Here is a 20,117-nt window from a genome sequence, read left to right as displayed (position 1 = left end):
GACAGGGAGATGCGAGTCTTGAAACTTCATGGGCTGTTTGAGTAAATGATTCATAATCTGCCAATCTCCTTTTCAAAACCCAATGGACAAGGGAGGCCTAATACTACTGACAAGCACCAGTAATACTAACTGCACATAAAAGACAAAGGATATTCAGGGTGAGCGACATGATCAAATAAAAGGAGGCAGCAGTTACATCCCACCATTCAGCTCACAGAAACCTCTGAGTGCACCCATTTGGTGTGGGTTAGTTGTCGTTCTGAAGGGAAACAGAAGTTACCAAGATAGCTCAAAGTCTTCAAATGTCTTGCAGTCAGGCCTGCAACCCCAGGTAGCCACCTTTTTGCATTGCCTGGGGGATCAACACAGCCATTTCCCCCGGTGTAAGGTACAAGCAGAATTCAGTCAAGGGCCAAGGAAGTTCTGAGCCATGGATTCTAGAACATGACTCCTCTGGCAATGGAGGCCATGTCTGGGGAGGATGATCCTGATCTGGTTTTCTGGTCTTTTATCTTACTGTCAGTGAGTTTACACTGGAAATGTACTGGAAAAATGCAGCTTTTTAGGCCTATCACATTTATTTCCTTTTAAGAAGGCAGCACTAAAAACACCTCACCGCTATTTCATGCTGTTGACATTTTTCCTCATTTCGCAGCATCTGCTCCTTTAGGGTCTGAAGCTGGGATTTCAGATCCTGATTTAATGTCGTGATGCACTGAACTTTTTCCAAGAGCATTTCTCTTTCTTTATCAAACTGGGACTGAAGCAACTGGAGAGCATCTTGGGAAGTCTCAATTTGTTGTTGTGTGTTCTTCTTCATGTTTGTGAGCTAAAAGAAAGACAGAAATCAAAATTCAAAACACTAACGTTTTAGCTTCACTTTAATTCATTCTTGCACAGGCACTGAAAACGTCCCTCATTTTCAGGATTATTGTAGAAATCAAAGTTGTAATTTTCAAATTACATTTTCTATATTACATAATTCACTCTTGAAAATAATGAAAAGGTTCCTTAAATACCTCAAGAATTCAGAACTTTCTGAAATTTCAAACAAACAGAGGCCCCTGGCATTTATGGAAATCAGTTGCATGCACTAGTGCAAATTATAATTAAACAAAATCAGTTAAATTAAGCTGAAGTCCCTTTTCACTTATTATGGACTTCTTTTTAAAAGAAGCAGAGAGGCTGGAATCTTTTTGATACCGGAATCAAACTCAACTCCTGAGCCTGCATCAGCGGATAGAAGAATGATGGGACATTTTTACAGTGGTCAATTAAAAACATCTATCAGCCGAGATGCTGGACCATTCAGCGGGATGGCAGTGCTGCAGCCTTAGCAGCACCACTGACAGAAGTGGCCAATGCGGAGGCTGCAAGGAGATGGAGACTTCATATCGAGGCACCCTTAAATGGCCAGTAAACGAATCAAGGCAATATTGGGATCAGGCTGGGCCAGGAGATCGGAGGAGTGACTGCTCCAGTGGTGACTGTGGGGTCATGGGATGGCTGTTGCTGTATGGCTGATCCTCAGTGGGCCATTTGTCTTCTCTTAGGAAATCCTCTCCACGCTCCCTCTCACTTGGGAAAGCTGGCTCCATGCAGCTGGCAGACACATGATATGGTAGGGAGCCACTCTACTACCACTCTTGAAGCCCTTTACTGCCATTCTACTAGCCCTGGTCTCCAAGGGGCTAGTGCAGTTCAGCCATAGTGTAGAACTGCAGAAAATTTTAATTACACTTCAATTCAGTAAACACTGTCTATGATACTTAGTGGCGCATTGACTATTCTAAGCAGAAATTTAAATGCCGTTTCATTTTGGCCATAGAATATACTGGCATTTTGTACAAACTAAACATAACTTTGTTGCTTTTGTGTTCCATTCCCCTATCAGTAAAGTCTAGGATATCATAAAATTAACATTTATAAATGAATTTATTACATTCTCTCACAACCTGTCCTGTAACCTTCAATGATTTACACACACATTCACTCAGGTCTCTCAGTTACCTGTTATTGCCTCTCCATGTTCTATCAAAGTAAATCACTTCCTATTTCTCTCCACAAATTTAATCTGCCATTTGTCTGACAGGTCTTGAAAACTAATAGATAGAAAGCAGGAGGGGAAGTTTAGGAATCCAAAGAGACATGTTAAAGTGTCAGAACAGTATTACGTGCCGGTAAAGACAAGCAGTATGGGACAGGAAGGGAGAAAGACTAACAGAAATTGTACATCAGGGAATAAGGTCATTGTCAAAAAACAGGGAAAATAAATTAAATATTCTTCATTGCGATGCCCAAAACATCAGCAATACAATAGATGAAGGAGTGACACAAATAGAGGTAAATGATCTAGATCGGATTGCCAAAACAGAGAAATGGTTAGAAGGCAATTAAGAATGGGAAATAAATATTCCAGGGGAGACAATATTTCTGAGAGACAGGCAGAATGGCAATGAAGAAATGGTAGCCATGATTATCCACTTACCAACTGTTCAGTCACTCTCATGCAGTCTGAATGATAATAGCTTTTCAGTTGGATTGGGATTCTTGCCAATTGTCCTGGTGAGTGCAAGCTGAAAAGCTTTGACAAAAACGTGCACTTTTCCTGCAATACTCTGTCATTTTGGTCTACTGAAGTGTTGTAGTGAATTATTGAAGTCTTTCGGGGCAAGGTATCTTTTCATCATGGATCTCCTTCTGGCAATGACACCAATAGGTGAGAAGCAGCAAAATTAGGGGCGAGGACAGAGCTGTGGCCACAGAAAAGATATGTAGGAAGAAGTGAAATGACAAAGATTCTGACCCTCCCAATGAGTTTCAGGCTCAGGACAATATAATTTACAGCGCATAAGAAAGTCGTGATGCTCTGGAAGGATAGCTTAGAGCTATATTGCCTCCTGCGACAAGATCTGGCATACACTGCCACAGCATTGCTCCTCGTACACACAGTCAGTGCAGCATTGAATATTTGCCTCAGTCTCAACAGAGAACATCAGCAACATTGGTGAGTCTGCAGCTTGTGTTATACATGTGTGTAGTTGCGTGGTTTTGGGGTCACCCAATCTTTGTCTGTAGAACACCAGTTGGCTGTTCTTGCAGCTATTTGATGCAGGCAACTGAGGCCCGAGAGTTAAAATAGTTCAGACTCAAACTGATGCTTTTGGGAGAATTTGACGTTGGTCTACTCACCTGAAATTGACATTCAGGTGAAATTCACCCAGCAGCTATTTCATTCCATCTTGTAAAAGATCATTTAACTTAAATAAACAGAAAATCATAGAAAACACATATTTGGATATAGCCCTAGGTGGGAAAGCTCCCACAAGAAGTGCAATTTTGTAAACCACACACACCACACACACACACATATTTATATATATATTACTCCTCCATCCAATTACCTCAGTTTCAAGTGCTACTGTTACATTTCGCCACTTTTCCTGTAAGATTTTTGTTTCATTCTCTTTCTCCTGCTGCAGGTGAGCTAGAGCAGACTGTTTGTCATTTGTATATTCTTGTTTTAACTGCTCCCGTAGTTTGTCATTCTCAAGTCTAAGAGGGGCATAAAAAAGACAACTTTCACTTTTTGATTCTGAACCAGAATCCTGAAAAGCTTCACCTGTTCCAGTCACAAATTGGTAATCACTGTAGAACTGAAACACTACCAAAAACATATCATGCACTCAGTAAAGCAGGTAATAAGAGATTTGCATCAGGTATCTTTAGTTTGTTGGTGTCCTCATTTTCAAAATGCGTATTGTATGTTCAGTAAACCAGTTTACTAACAATCCCCAGATTGACTTTATCTCCTGCAGGGGTCCTCTTTTTTTCCTTATTGCTTTCACTGGGATTATGCCCAATTCTGAAAGCCTGCTGGAGGGATGTGATTTTGGTTCATTTTCTGTGGGGTTACCAAATCAAAGTCCTTTTCTATTGAAGGAAATCTCCTGATCCAGGGATCTGTTATTGGCAGCCTGAACAAGGCAAGATGACTGTAATAGATCAGAGTGCCTTGCAGATTCCAGCAAAATTAGAATGGAATAATGAAGAGTGTTGTCCAGGATATGTTTCCCACTATGTGCTGAGGTGTTGCGGGGTGAGCTGGAAGGGGCTATTAACGGCTCATTAGCATCTGACATACAGGTAGGGGAAATTTGCAAACTCTTCTGGAAGCATTTCTGGAGGACTAGATCACGTGACATCAAATCACAGGATTTCTACACACAGGTCCTTTGCCAAGTGACTGTCTTTATGGTTTTGCATGAGTTGCTGTCATGTAACATGTTCCAAAGAATAGGAGGTCATCCAATGCAAGTGATGAGAGGAAAGCAGAGTGGGGATAGCCCTCCCTGAGATTTCGGGCAATTCTTTTGCAAACCCCCATCCCTGCTGCAAACTCAGGACATAGCTATCACTGAGCTTAGAGTCCCATCTCACGAAGATGAACAATTGAAAGTTCCCAGCTTTTGTGCAAATGGAGATTTTGTTTTTACAATTTGCAAAGACACGTTTCTATCCCTGCAATAGGGCTGTGCATGTATTCAATCCGACTGCCAAGATGGCTTCTGTGATGCATTATTAGTAAAGTGATTTCCATTGCACAAGCGTTATTCTCAACTCACTGCAGCCTCTCACTTACCTGTGCGTTTCACGTGTGAAATTGCAAACAAATTTGGTACATAGTCCATAGTTTGCAACTTGTGAGTGTCTGTGGTTTCAGGTTGTCCTTTGTATCTATTACAATATAAATCATTTAATAAATGACTGTTGGCACAAAACCTTTGTATTGAGTGAGTATGTGTTTTTATCACAAGCACTACCATTGAGAACCATGTGGCATAACAGAAATATAAACCATTTTCTACTTCTTGTTATGTATCCTGGAAGCAGTAACGTCATGATTAAAAAACTGGAGGAAAGAGAACCTCCAGGAATCAGGCAACAGATTCTTTAAAACAAAGACATTCTGTCGTCCAAACTCTCAAAATTGTTCTCAAATTGCCTCGAGGGCCTTTCAGTTCCTCCTTTACATACGCTCTTCAGCTTTTTAATGCTGACGTTCACTGACACCACGGTTTGTTCTACCTTCTGTTCAATTTCACAATGACAACAGAAAGAAGCTTCACATAAAATATTTACTCAAATCCACCTATGATCACTAATTTGGCAGCACAGTACATTGGAATGACTAAGGATTGGAAGATTAAGAAGCATTACTAGATGTGAAGATAAAATGGTCCTTTTATTATAAGAGAGAATCATGACTATTTCCTAATAACAATATACCTTTGTACATTAACACTGAGAATTTCTGTTGTTAATCAGTACCTACCCTTTTCAATTGATATTTGCTGCTAAAGCATATCATTTCAATTTGTGCTGAAAATATACAGCCTTCCATGATTACTAAATTGGTAGTGATGTATTTTGCTCAATTAAATTGTTTAGTTCAGAGTTCAGTAATAAATTATACATCATTTACAAAACTGTAGTAACATTTTAACATTTCTGGCTGCATATTAAGTCATTCAAATCAATGCTCAAGGTTTTATAATTTTAAGTATGGGTCTTGTTCATGGGTGAACTATGGTTTGTTAATAATGAACTAGTTGGGAGTTAGTTAAAAATCTGTTATAAATGAAGAAATGCTACAGCTAGTAGCTCCAGTTACAACATGAGATAGCTTTGAATGCGAATTAGTTAACGACTCTCTGCACTTACCAAATTCATTTTCTTTTGACAAATAGTTGGATTTTTTAAGTGTCCTGTTTTATTCCTCTATTTTTCACATAGCAATTTCTTCAGTTTCAATATTATTTAATTATGTTCTAAAAGTTTTATTTTTCTGCAAGCCTATTCATAGTTTTGTCATTTATTTTTACATTACAACACTTACATGTGAAAAGTACTTTCTCAGCTTTAGGAGAGTCTGAAATTATGAAAGTTTGTTATGTGAATGCCATGTATTTTTAAAACAAAAAATTTGATGTTGGTCATTTATTTCACACTCGGTTAGTGTAACTTGCACTTGTTCTTTTTCCGTTGTTAACTGGTTTAAATCAAAAAAAAAGGAGGAATTGTTGACAATTACAATTACATACGAAAGATTAGTGAAAAGGAAGTAACGTAACCACTAGAAGCAGTGAATTTATAAGCAACGTCTTTGAAAAATACAGTGGCATGTGCATGGTTGAAGGTGCTTGATATGTTTGTAATAGAGTTATTAATGAATGATGTCCTATCAAAGTGAAAACTGAAAAGAATCTGACTCACGCAGATAGAACATAGAACACAGAACATAGAACAGTACAGCACAGTACAGGCCCTTCGGCCCACAATGTTGTGCCGACCTATTATCCCACTAAGATCAAACTACCCTGCATACCCTACATTATACTAGCATCCATGTGCCTATCCAAGAGTCGCTTATAAGTCTCTAAAGTATCTGATTCCACTACCACTGCCGGCAGTGCATTCCACACACCCACCACTCTCTGTGTAAAGAGCCTACCTCTGACATCTCCCCTATACCTTCGTCCAATCACCTTAAAATTATGCCCCCTCATAATAGTCATTTCCGCCCTGGGAAAAAGTCTTTGACTATCCACACTATCTATGCCTCTCATCATCTTGTACACCTCTATCAAGTCACCTCTCATCCTTCTTCACTCCAGTGGGAACAGCCCTAGCTCCCTCAACCTTTCCTCATAATACCGGTCCTCCAGTCCAGGCAGCATCCTGGTAAGTCTCCTCTGCACCCTCTCTAAACCTTCCACATCCTTCCTGTAATGAGGCGGCCAGAACTGAACACAATATTCCAAGTGTGGTCTAACCAGGGTTTTATAGAACTGCAGCATAGCCTCGCAGCTCTCAAACTCAATTCCCCAGCCAATGAAAGCCAATATACCATATGTCTTCTTTACAACCCTATCAACGTGGGTAGCAACCTTGAGGAATCTATGGACGTGGACCCCAAGCTCCCTCTGTTCCTCCATGTGCTTCATTCTTTTTTACTCCCCAACACAAGCTACAAATGGCATCTGCTAGTCATGCTTTGAAAAGCTATTTTTTAATTATTTCCAAAAAAGTAAAATTTGTTGGCAACACATAGTACAGTCTTTTCGCTACTCATTTAGTTTGCCAAAATTAAAATTACACTTCTTTATATTGGTACCCATCTGTGAGGACAAAGACATTTAAGGAGGTTTTGACTGCAGCATTTGTTTTTACTTTAACTATCTAATACATTCCTAATAGTGTCAACAATATTCTGAATCAATGTCTACATTTCCAAACCAAATAAGTATCTTATCCACTTAGCTTAGGACTGCAGACTCCAGAACTCCTGACCGATAACTGCATCAATGGATTTTTTTTTTTTTTTTTTTTTTAAAAAATCGATAGTCAAGAAAATCAACTTCAAAAACTTTTATTTTTCCTGAATACTCTAAAATGATATTAGCACTTTAACCCAAAATATATTCAGAACTGATTACAAATCTGAATTGATTATAAAAGCAATTACACTTTGCAGTTAAGTTTCTGAGGTGATGACACAGACTTTATAGCTGAATATAAGAAGTATATTTCAGGGAAAGAAAAGTGCCACTTTTTGTAGAGTGTAACATACCGTACTTTTTCTTTCCATTTTGTCTCTATCTGTTGTGATAGTTGATCCCTCATTTTATGGTGTTCTTTTTGTAGGGATGAAACCAAAGCTTCATGTCGTTCCTTCTGCTTTCTCAGTTTCTCCTGACATGACAATATAAAGAGTGAAATGATCATGTGATTTTCTATTACCACTTAAGGGATTATTTCTTATTGGTTGCAACCAGTTAAAGAGTATTTTTTTAGAACTGTGTCACGGTTAAAAAGATAATTCTACAATTTCACTGCTGAACATTTCAGGATTTCTATGGCGAAAGGAGCAAAGTGGAAAGATGCAAATTGACTTCTGATATGGAAGGCTGAAGAGAAAATAATCAATTGGATTAGGAAAAAAAACCACTCCTCTGATAGCTGGCTATTTGGTCTACTTGGCTTCTACAGTTCATATTTACATAGGATTATAGATATTGCAAGATAATGGAGAGTTTAATTCCTCAGTCAGTAAACCTCCTGGTATCTGATGGCTTACTGTACACCACTTTGTATTATTGTTACGATGGAAGAGTGCTGAACACCTTTAAGGGTTTATTTACTTGCATTCCTGGTTTCAGAAAATCCCATATTTAAATCAGTGGTTTCTCTACTCATCCAACTCTTCAGTGCTTTTTCTATTAAATGTCCACTAACGAATCCTTGGGTTTATGAGACTTGGCACTGCCCACATTCAGAGAATGCAACTTTATTAATGGGTAAATGTTCAATATGAAAATCAGGCATTCACAGGTATTTCACTCTGACTTTGAACCATTAAGTCCACACAGAAAAAGGAGGCCATTTTGGCCTATTTTGTCCGTTCCAGTTCTTTGCTAGAGCAAACAAAGATCAATCTTACTGTCCCATGCTCTCCACTTCCCACTTTCCCATAAGATCTATTTTGATCCCTCAGGAGGCTAGTGCAGTTCTTCTCCATTGGTGTTATACTATTCACAAACAACGAGTTCCTGCAAATCTGCAAACACAGAATCTTCCCAAGTCGGAAATCCCTCCTTCTAACTCTGTTCTACCTTTTTCAATAGCCTTGTTTGCTTCTGGTGGAGAAAATCCCCATGCAAATCTGGGACCTGTGTCTTGGCAGAGAATGCAATCCTTTTACGTGAATCATATCAGTGTTTTAGTAGAAGTCTGACAAGTATGAATTAACCCTGGGTCTCCTTATATAGCTACCTCTTCCTTATACTCTTCTTTAGTTATTCTTCCAAGTGTATTATTCACACTTCACGTTATTATATCTGCTGCTCTGTTTTTCCTGAAGTTTTTTTAATGGTTAATTGCATTGTTTTCCAAACTATCTACTTTGTAGTTGTCAAGGAACTTCAAGATCCCTGTTGAGACATCAACATCCGCTGAGAACAAAGACAACTTTAACACCAGGGGCCTTGAACACACCACTGCAAACCTTTCTCCATTCTGAACAGCATTTACTCAGCATTTTGTTTCCTATCTCCTGCCAAAGCTCAATTTACTCTCACTCCTAACGTCTGGTGTTTTCTAGCAAGCTTCACTGTGAAGTGACTTTGAACATCTCCTGAAAATTAATATGTTTGACATCTAATTGATTTCTTTATCTACTCATTTAAGTTTATTCCATTATTAAAGGGTACCTTTGACAAATCATTGATTAACGCATCAACTTTCTAAATGGTCAAAAATGTTGTTATCTTAAAATATAGAACTAACTAACCAATGAATCCACATTACCCTTCAATGCCCCAACATTCTCATTTTATCAGCTCAAACAATAATATTGCACAGAATGTGGCCCATTGATGGAGTTATCCAAGTAGTTCCAGTCCCCTGCTCTTTGCTTGTGGCCCCATAATATTTTCTTTTCAAGTATTTACCACATCAGGTTGTAGACTTGCTCGCTGAGCCGTTGTGTTTGGTTGCAGACGTTTCATCACCCTGCTTGGTAACATCATCAGTGCACCTCCAGTGAAGCATTGGTGTTCTGTCCCACTTGTTATTTATGTGCCTTGGTTTGCTGGGGTGGTTGACATCACTTCTGGTTCTGTTTTTCAGTGGTTTGTATAAATCGGGTCCAGTTCAATGTGTTTGTTGATGGCTTTCCGGTTGGAATGCCAAGGCCTCCAGGAATTCCCTGGCACATCTCTGTTTGGCTCATGCTATTATGGATGTGTTGTTCCAGTCGAATTTGTGTCCTTCTTTGTCTGTGTGTATTGAGGCCAGTGAGAATTGGTGCAAAAAACAAGGCTGATTTAATTGTAGCCACATTCGGGGTTCAGGAAGTGCCAAGTGAGTTATCCATTTTGGCTCCATCCTGATGCCCCAGAATCACACACGCTAGACTTCAGGCAATTTGTTCACTGCACTTGGTAAAAACTGTAGAAAGGCAAAGTCAATGGTTCTTTACTTCAAAGTGGTAGTACTCAGAACAAAAACAAATTAGTGACACTAAAACTGGCTAACGGGTGTGATATTGTGTCCATTACAGAGACATGGTCACAATGAGGTCAAAGCCAAGAAACAAATATTCAGGGGTATGTGACTTCTCAAAAGGACAGGCAAGAAGGAAAGGGTGATGGAGTAATGTTGATGGTACAGGATGAAGTAAGTACGATAGCATGAAATAATCTTCGATTGGAAAACAAAATCCATATGGATGGAGGTAAGAAATAAAAAGGGAATTAAGAAAAACATATCTGTATAAGAGAACTGAAAGATGATCTCATGAAAGTCAGAATTATTTTAAGTACAAGAGATCCTGCCACGACAGCAAATCTTCTGAGAGAAGCCTGCTCTCAAGAACGCCATTGACATGTATAGTAACTTTGAGGTTGTCAACTGTCAGTTATACAGTATTAATAGAAGAGTAAATGAGTTTTTGCATCATGCTGAGAGACATTCCAGATCAAACAAGAATAGCATATCAGAAAAAATGACAACATATTCGCAGAAGGGTCAGCAGAAGATTAAGGCCAGAGTGCAACATATAAATATTGTGGGGATCACCCCACAAAAGAAAAAGGAATTATATCCAGAGTGGGGAAGGTAATGCTATAAACTACAAGGGGTTTAATCACTTTGCACATAGTTTATTTTGGTATAACGAAGCAAAGCGAGCCTATAAAAATGGTCGGAGAGATGTCATTAGATGATTCTGATTAATCACTATGCACCACACTAATGATTAGCATCATCAGATTTAAAAGTGATAAGTGGTTTGTGACCGTTAAAAATGATGATTGCAGAAGAAGAGCCAGACACCAATGATTCATGCAACACGATGAACTTTGCAGAACTGCATGAAGTAGCTTATCCAAAAATGAAGCCCTTGAGGCAATATGATATAATAATATTCACCACAAGGGGACAAATAAATCTGTGTTTCAATCAATGGTGAGAATGAAGATCTGGAGCTCCAGAAACCAGATATTAAGCTAAATACACCCATCTCGGCTGAAGCAAGTCTAAAGCTTGGACCAATAGCCCTGCGCTTGCCAGAAGAGGTTTGAAATGTTTGGTAGGCCACAAAGCCACAGACTGCTGAACGGATCCTAGAATGTTACAAAGAGGTTCTTACAGGTCTTGATGACTTTCTGATGAATATCATCTTAAAGTATATAACAGTATGTGAGACCTTGTCAGTATTTGCTGAGGAGAGTTATAGATGCCCTTAATTCCAGCTTCAAAAACAAGACAGAAGAACCAACAGCCCATTGACTTAAAGGCCTTAAAAAAAGAAACAGGAGGCCAAGAAATTGTTCTTTGAGGAGCTGGCAGCAGAAGAGACAGTCATTGCAGAGTGGCAGAAGAGAATGCGTGATTTGAGAAAAGAATGGAATGAGAAGAAAGAGATGCAACTAAAGATCTTGAAGTTCCTGGGTCAGGTATGAATGAAAAAAAGGACTGCACTTGGATTCTGCCAATATAAGAGCTGTGTGAGAGAATGATCAACAGATGTGAAGGCAGTGCAACCATTTAGCAAAATTCTTGCCTAATGTGTCACCAGAATGTGAACCTCCACACAAGCTCACTGCTAAGCATGCGCAATGATATTACAGTGTATAACAAGATATAGCTTCAAGTCAAACAACTAGTAACAAGAGTTCAACATGCTCTGGAGGTTGTCAATTCAGCTAAGACACTGAATCTGAATCAACGCATCATCTCCCGCCACCTGCAATCTGACCCCACTACCGAGGACATTTTTCCCTCCCCACCCTTATCTGCCTTCTGGAGGGACCGCTCTCACCGTGACTCCCTTGTCCGCTCCACACTCCACTAGCCCCACCAACCCCGGCACTTTTCCCTGAAACCACAGGAAGTGCTATACCTGTCCCTACACCTTACCCCCATCCCAGGCGCCAAGAAAACCTTCCACATTAAACAGATATTCACCGGCACATCTGCTAATGTGGTATATTGTATCCGCTGTTCCTGATGTGGCCTCCTCTACATTAGGGAAACCAAGCGGGAACACCTACACTCGGTTCATGACAAACGACTGCACCTCCCAGTCGCAAACCACTTCAACTCTCCCTCCCACTCCTTGGATGACACGTTCATCCTGGGCCTCCTCCAGTGCCACAACGATGCCACCCGAAGGTTGCAGGAACAGCACCTCATTTTGCTTGGGAACGCTGCAGCCCAATGGTCTCAATGTGGACTTCACAAGCTTCAAAATTGCCCCATCCCCGACCTCATCCCAAAACCAGCCCAGATTTTCCCCGCCTTCTTGACCTGTCCATCTTTTCTCCCACCTATCTGCTCCTCCCACCTCACTGACCAACCCCCACCTCCTACCTACCAGCCTCATCCCCGCCTCCTTGACCAGTCCATCTTCCCTCGACTGACCAACCTCCATCCCAACTCCCCACTGGCTCCATCCCTGCCTCCTTGACTTGTCTGTCTTCTCTCCACCTATCTGCTCCTTTATCCACCTTCCATCATCGCCTCTCCCCCTCTATTTATTTCAGAATCCCCTTCCCCTCCCCCATTTCTGAAGAAGGATCCAGACCCAAAATGTCAGCTTTCCTGCTCCTCTGATGCTGCCTGGCCTGCTGTGTTCATCCAGCTCTACACCTTGTTATCTCATATTCTCCAGCATCAGCAGTTCCTACTATCTCTGAATCTGAAAGACATGTGTTTCGCACTATTCAAGCATTTGTCACAGGGACAACGTCATTTTAGGAAAGAGTAGATACCAGATAAGCTGCTAACACTAACTTGCACATGTGCCATTAAAAGGACTTGACTGCTTTAGCGATTATGGATGAAACATATTTTATAGAGACTGATTATACTGCATAGGCTAGAACTAACAAACACTTTTGTTAATGAATGATAATTTTCTCAAATGACCATGTAAGTTGGGTAACTCAAATGACAGTGCATGCAAAATTAGTCTTTTTTCTGCAACTGGGGACATCTGGAGAAATGCATTTGTACATGTTGCTTGCTATAGTTATATGATGTATTGTGCCTTCACCTTAGAAATACTAGCCACTAAAATGCAATACATGAAACAAAATGTTGGACTAAACAATCTTAGTGTGACTCCTGGTAACTATAGAACCAACATACCTCCACCCCTCCTACTTGACTAAGCCCCTCTTACACATTCATTCATAAACTCATTCACTGACATACTGAGAAGCTTTGGGATATTTAACTTACCAGAGTATGACAGCAGCCAGTGCTTCAAAAGGAGGGCTTGGCTTCTGGGCAGATTGTCTTTGCTGACATCTCTAACGTGTCCTGCACAGAGGGGCTTTTGCAGGATCCTCCATAGGAGGTTTGGCCAGAAAAATCAGAGGAAGGTAAAGTGAGCAGTTATTTTGTCTAGTCCTCATCAGAAAGGGGCTCCAACACTGATGGGAAGTTAAATAACTCAATTGCTTTCATGCTTTTAATTGTGAATTTTGTTTTGGATGTTTTGAGCGTTCACTGAAATACCATTCAATCCTGATTCTAATGTTTAGAATATTAACCTCTATTCTCTTTACTAGTGATTGCTTATTTTCTGTTACCTTTTCACTCTCTACCACATTGTTTTCTCTCTTTGCATTTGAAATAACTGTACAGAGGCTGGTATCCCGTCACCAAGTCACCCCTTATTTACTTGTACGCTGACTGTGCTAGCCAGCTTGGAGTCAGTCCCCTAAATGGAGGAGATTCTAAATCCTCTGTTTATATTGGTCAGCCAGGGCTTTCCCAATTGGCCCAGGTTAACAACCCCAATCAATCAAAGAGTTCATAGTCAACATGATCCACCTGGTTCCAATCACTACAGTATTCCTTTCACATATGGCAATGTTTTTTAATAATTTATTTTAGCTAAACTTTGCTTAACTAATCCTACTCTCAAATCTAATATTTTTCTAGATTCCCAGCCTGTTAGGTCAAACCTTTCCCAAACTCTCTTTACCCTTTCAGCAACTGTATTGATGTTTCATCAGTTTACACCAAGGTAGGCTCTTTGCTGTAGTCTTTACCTGTTCCAGAACGTTCGATATCCCCCAAGAAACCCAATCCTTCAACCTTCAAGCATCAATTTCTTTACAATTATAAGAACTATAAGGCAAGCAATCATGCAAATGTAATGTCATTTCTTTGTGTATCATTCTTGTTAATTATCTAAAGATGACCTGCTACAGTTACAGTTGAATTTTAAGGTTGAGATTGTTAAATGGTTCTTACAGGTTGCTATCTGCGAATAACCATCAGTAAGTAAAATAACCATCAAGTTGAAAACTGGTGTAAGGAAGAAAAAGAAGAAGAAAACCAAAAAAAGTGTCAAAATATATCAGAAATGGCCAAAAAAAATTGAAAAAAATATTTGGTCAGGCAGCATCTTTGCAGAGAATCGAGAGGTCACTCTTGACATGAAACTGGGCAGGAATTTAGTGTAGGTGACACAGTGTTAGCTGGGGCTCAGTTGGTAGTCCCCTCACCTCTGAACCAAAAGTCCTTGGTACAAGTCCCACTTCAGGGCTTGAGTGTATAAAAACCAAGGCTGACTTTTCAGTACAGTGCTAAGGGAGCACAGCATTGTCGGAGATGCTGTCTTTCTGAAGATAAATGGAAGGCCCATCTGCCTTTTCTAAGTTGGTATCACAAATCCCATGGCACTATCACAAAGAGAAGCAGGAGAGTTGTTCCTGATATCCTGACCAATAACTACGCTTCAGTCAATATCACACATACAAAAACAACTGGGTCATTACTACATTGTTAAGAATGTTCTTAACAGAGTTGCTGTCCAATCAAATGCTAGCAGTTCTACATTCCAGACACCACTACAAGGAGCTGTATATTCTGTAGGCAATGCTCGGAGACCTTCACCAGGAACCATTGCTGATGTTTTGGAAGTGGATGAGTGAGGCATGTGGACAGAGGTGACTATCAGGAAGCTAACTTGCTTCATTAATCTGCATCCCCTGATCAGGCCCTGTATGCCTTTGAAAGAAGGACTCTTGAGAGGCCACTTGAAAATTCTACAGGGTTTAGGATAGTCTCTGAGCCATCACTATATCCCATGGTCTGAGGGATAATGATCTCAGGTAACAAATGGGTGGTGCCACTGACCCCTGGGGATTAATGTTCCCACTGGAAGGAATGTACCGTGCAACCTTCTCCGTAATTACGTGGTCCCACCAGTCACCCAACACCATGTGGCAGACTCCATTAAATCCCAGATATTAGCTCCTGTTCTTTTTCACATATGCTTGACCTTCTGCATGTTTTGTCATTCTGTTCATATTTCAGATTTCTAGTATCAGAAATGGTCAAACTGCATTTGAAGACTGCTCCCAGTCCAACTATTTAAGTTTACCTAAACCAATACATTTATATTTTCTGTAAACCTGCTAGAAGCTTGCTATTTGATATGCAACTTTGGGATATATTTGTCTTCATTCTAAATTCTAGTTTTACCAACAGCCTAACAAAGATCTGTATTTTCAAACGGCAGCTTTTGTTCAAATGAATTCATGTAAATATTAACTGGCTTACAAATATAACATTTTATAATATTTGTTGTGGAGCCCCATTTTTACTGCTGCTCCCTCCACATTCCAATGGACAACAAATTTTACCTAAATTACTGTATCTCTGAATCACTTTCTCTTGTATTTCCCACCTGCAGCTCTGATATCTGGTTAACAGCCTGTTCTTGATCCTGCAGTAACCTCTCGTGGCTCTCTTTCATGTTTGTTGAAAAAGATTCAGCTTGTACTGTGTCCTTTTTGCTCTGCTTCATTAAGCTGTCCATCCTGGAAATCTAGAAGGCCAATCAAATTCTGAGTGAGCATCATTTAATTGAGTTAGTCCTCAGCTACAGTAACGTATAGCTGCATCAGCACTGACCTGCTGTAGCGAGTTCTGAAGTTTGTTGTAAAGCTCCTCCTTTTCATTTTCTAACTGTTGTCTTTCGTTCTTAACTTTGATGTTAATTGCATCTAATTGATTGTGTAGTTCCTGCAATAGAGATGTCAATTATTACTGAAACACCTTACACCATCATTTCACAGAATAAAATTTCTCTGAAAGTATTGCTCAAAATAATGTTTCACTGTAATAACTGAAGTTGACACATTTACCTACAGCTACGTTTACACTCCCTAAATATGTTGCTGTATTAAGCTCCCAGACAGAGATGCTTTCTTAAATAAGTTTCATATCTATTGTCGCTGGAAGACACAGCCTTGTGTCAACATTTAGTAGAAAATGAGTTGAAGTACAGTGACCTGGTATTACAAGTGGTGAAACCCAATGAACTTCATGAATTTGATGCTCAGTGCATCAAGCCTGATTCACTTTAATGGTTCGGTTTTCTCAGTTTTCCAAAGGGCTGCTAGATGAGGTAGCACAAAATAGCAGTGTTAGAAATAGTACAAGGAAAGAAAAACTAATACAGTCTAATCTATTCTGTTACAAAATAGATCACCTCCAAGCTCCAATCATCATTTCACATTGTGACATTTGTATTTTCCACATTAGACAAGCCTAGGAACAGAGGAATTGATGGAGCTGAGAAAGATCACTGCTGTCCATCTGGCCAGTGGTAGTCTGAGTAGTTGACAATTTACCACAAATTTATAGGCATCCTTACATTATGGAAATAATTTGTCAGAAGTCACATGACACCAGGTTATAGTCCAACAGGTTCATTTGAAATCACAAGCTTTCGGAGTGCTGCTCCTTCGCCAGGCGGACTCCATCTGATGAAGGAGCAGCACTTTGAAAGCTTGTCAGAGTCCTACAGCATGGAGACAGGCTATTTGGCCCAAACTGGCCCATGCTGACCAAAATGTCCATCCAGGCTAACCCAGTTTCCCTGCACTTGGCCCATATTCTTCTAAACCTTTCCTATCCAGGTATTTGTCCAAATGCCTTTTAAATGTTGTTAATGTACCTACCTCAACCACTTCCACTAGCAGCTCATTACATATGCGTACCACCCTGCGTAAAAAAGTTGCCCCTCAGGTTCCTATGTGTTCTTTCCCCTCTTACCTTAAACTGATGCCCTCTAGTTCTTGATTCCCCAACTCTGGGAAAAAGACTGAGTGCATTTACCCTATCCATGCCTCTCGTGACACTTCTAGAAGATTCCCTCTCAGTCTCTTATGCTGTAAAGAAAACAGTCCTAGTCTGTCCAACCTCTCCCAATAACTCAGTCCCTTGAGTCCTGGCAACATCCTTGTAAATTTCTTCTGTACTCTTTCCAGTTTACTTACATCATTCCTATAGCAAGGTGATCAAAACTGAACACAATACTCACCAACGTCCTGTACAACGACAACATAACTTCCCAATTTCTACACACAATGCCCTGACTGATGAAGGCCAGTGTGCCAAAAGCCTTCTTTACTGCCCTGTCTACCTGTGACTCCACTTTCAGAGAACCATGCACCTGAACTCCAAGGTCCCTCTGTTCCACTGCACTCCTTAAGGCCCTACCATTCACCATGAAACTCCTACCTGGATTTGACTTTCTGAAATGCAAAACCTCACACTTATCTATATTAAACTCCATTTGCCATTTCTCGGCCCATTTTCCCAGCTGATCAAGATCCTGCTGCAATTTCTGATAACCTTCCTCACTGTCCACGATATCGCCTATTTTAGTGTCACCCGCAAACTTACTAATCATGCCTTGTACATTCTCATCCAAATCATCGATATAGATAAGAAACGGCAATAGGCCCAGCACCAAGCTCTGAGGCACACCACTAGTCACAGGCCTCCAGTCCGACTAGCATCCTTCCACTATTACTCTCTGCTTCCTACCATCAAGCCAACTGTGTATCAAATTTGCCAACACTCCCTGGATTCCAAGTGATCTAACCTTCCAGAGCAGCCTACCATGTGGAACCTTATCAAACGCCTTACTGAAATCCATACAGACTACGTCTACCACCCTGCCCTCATCAATCTTCCTGGTCACTTCATTAAACAAATTTGAGAGGCATGATCTCCCAGGCACGAAGCCATGCTGACTACTCCTAATCAAGCCCTATCTTTCTAAATTCATGTATATCTTATCCCTCGGAATCTTCTCAAGTAAGTTGCCTGCCACAGATGTTAAGCTTGCTGGTCTATAAACTCCCAAGTTTTCCTTTGCAGCCCTTCTTGAACATTTGCTACCCGCCAATCTTCCAGGACCTCCACCTGTGGCTAACGAAGATGCAAATATATCAGCCAGAGCCCCCGCAATTTCTTCTCTAGACTTTTGCATTGCTCTTGGATATATCTGGTCAGGACCAGGAGATTTATCCACCTTCATACATTCTAATTCTTCTAACATCTCCCCTACTGTGATATAGACTGTCGCTAAGATAACGCCACTAACTTCCCCAAGTTCCCAAGTCTTCATGCCTTTCTCCACAGTAAACAGAGGAGAAATATTCATCAAGGATCTCACCCATCTCCTGTAGGTCCATGCATACATGTCCACTTTGGTCCTTGAGGGGTCCTATTCCTTTTTTTTTTCCTGTCTAGTTATTCTTTTGATTTCAAGTAAACATGTTAGACTCTAACCTGGTGTCGTGTGACTTCTGACCTTGTCCGCCCCAGTCCAACACCGGCACCTCCACATCATGGAAATAATTGGAGCATACTGTTCATTTAAGATCTGTCCGGACATTTTTTCCCTACCAGTCTGGAGGAGAAGAGAATCGAAATTCAAAACTAGGCCCCGTGGTGTTTATATAACGTGTGTTTATAGGAATCGAATGTCACTATGGTACATTCAAGACAAGTACGGACATTAGATAACTTGGAGCATGCACCTTTTGCAGTTGCTTTCTTTCTAGCTCCATGGAGGTCTGTACTGCCTTGATTTCAGTGGTGTGTTTCTTTACCAGCTCCTCCAATCCTTTCATCAACTGCTCCTTGAGGCGAAGCTTCTCCTCTTCAGCCACTCGTTTCAGTTTCTTCAGCTCCTCCTCGTGCCTTTTTTGGTACTCTTCTTTCTCATGAGTGAGAATTTCAATCACCTACAAAGCAGAGAAAAAATCTTTTTGCTTCTATGGCATAAATAATGTTTTAAAATGGGGAAATATATTCAAATAAACTACCAACAAGCCACAAAAAACCTTCTTAAATAAACAACACCATTTTGCATTCATGGAGTGCATTCAACTTAGTGAAACATCCGAAGAATCTACACATCAACAAAGCATTAATATTTGGCATCATGTCAAATTTTATGGGACATTACGATATGTTACAACATCAGCTACAACCTCAATTTTCAATGAAATTTTAAAAATTTACAGGTGAACTAGACAGAAGATCCAAAGAATTGGAAAGAAAATGATCTCAAAGCTGGCCTCTCCTCATCTGTTACGGCACTGAGATCCTGGGAATATATTTTTTTCAAATGGATTCAGAAATTAATAAACTTCATTTATAAATTATATTGTCCATCTCACTATGAAGAAGGCAAATATTTTATTCAGAACTTGGTAATTCAACCAAGCTATATGTAATATTGAATGCCATGTAATCAGATTTCACTGGGTTAAATATCCAGCAATCTGGCTAACCAGAGTTGGAATTCCTAACTAACTGGGTAACTACTGAAACATTGAAGACCATCAAAGCAACTTGCTACACATTACACTTGTTGGACAATAAAGTGAGGGCAATGAGAGGTTCTCCGTCTCCTATGTCTGTCCGGGAGCTAAGGTCATTTCTTGGGGCTCCGTCCTGGCCACTTTGCATCAACTCCTAAAAAAGGTCAGCCTTGGAAATGGTCACATAGACAAGCCCTAACTTTCATTGAAGTAAAGAAACAGCTATCATCTCCTAAGGTGTTGATATATTATGATCCCAAGAAAGTTCTGTATTAATATGCGATGCCTCCCTTTATAGCATTGGGGTGGTATTAGCTCATAGCTGGCCCAATGAAAAGGAAAGCCCAATAGCATATGCATCCACCACTTTGGCTAATGCAGAGCGTAAATACGCCCAGATAGAGA

General features: G+C 40.2%; 1 protein-coding gene across 1 annotated transcript; it reads right to left on the bottom strand.

Annotated features, from left to right (window-relative positions):
• Positions 1-616: 616 nt before the first annotated feature.
• LOC109927246 (protein FAM184A-like) lies at positions 617-19,130 on the bottom strand (the record flags this gene model as incomplete). Its single annotated transcript, XM_048592734.1, has 6 exons — positions 617-829; positions 3,405-3,555; positions 7,634-7,755; positions 15,773-15,913; positions 16,000-16,110; positions 18,924-19,130. Coding segments are annotated over 6 exons (945 nt in total), but the record flags the coding sequence as incomplete, so codon positions are not given.
• Positions 19,131-20,117: the final 987 nt, after the last annotated feature.

Source organism: Rhincodon typus, unplaced genomic scaffold (assembly GCF_021869965.1).
Source record: "Rhincodon typus isolate 14 unplaced genomic scaffold, sRhiTyp1.1 hic_rhity00001725, whole genome shotgun sequence".
NCBI classification, from domain to species: Eukaryota; Metazoa; Chordata; class Chondrichthyes; order Orectolobiformes; family Rhincodontidae; genus Rhincodon; species Rhincodon typus.
Note: the sequence above shows the minus strand (reverse complement) of the source record. Positions and strands in the feature narration are given on the sequence as shown.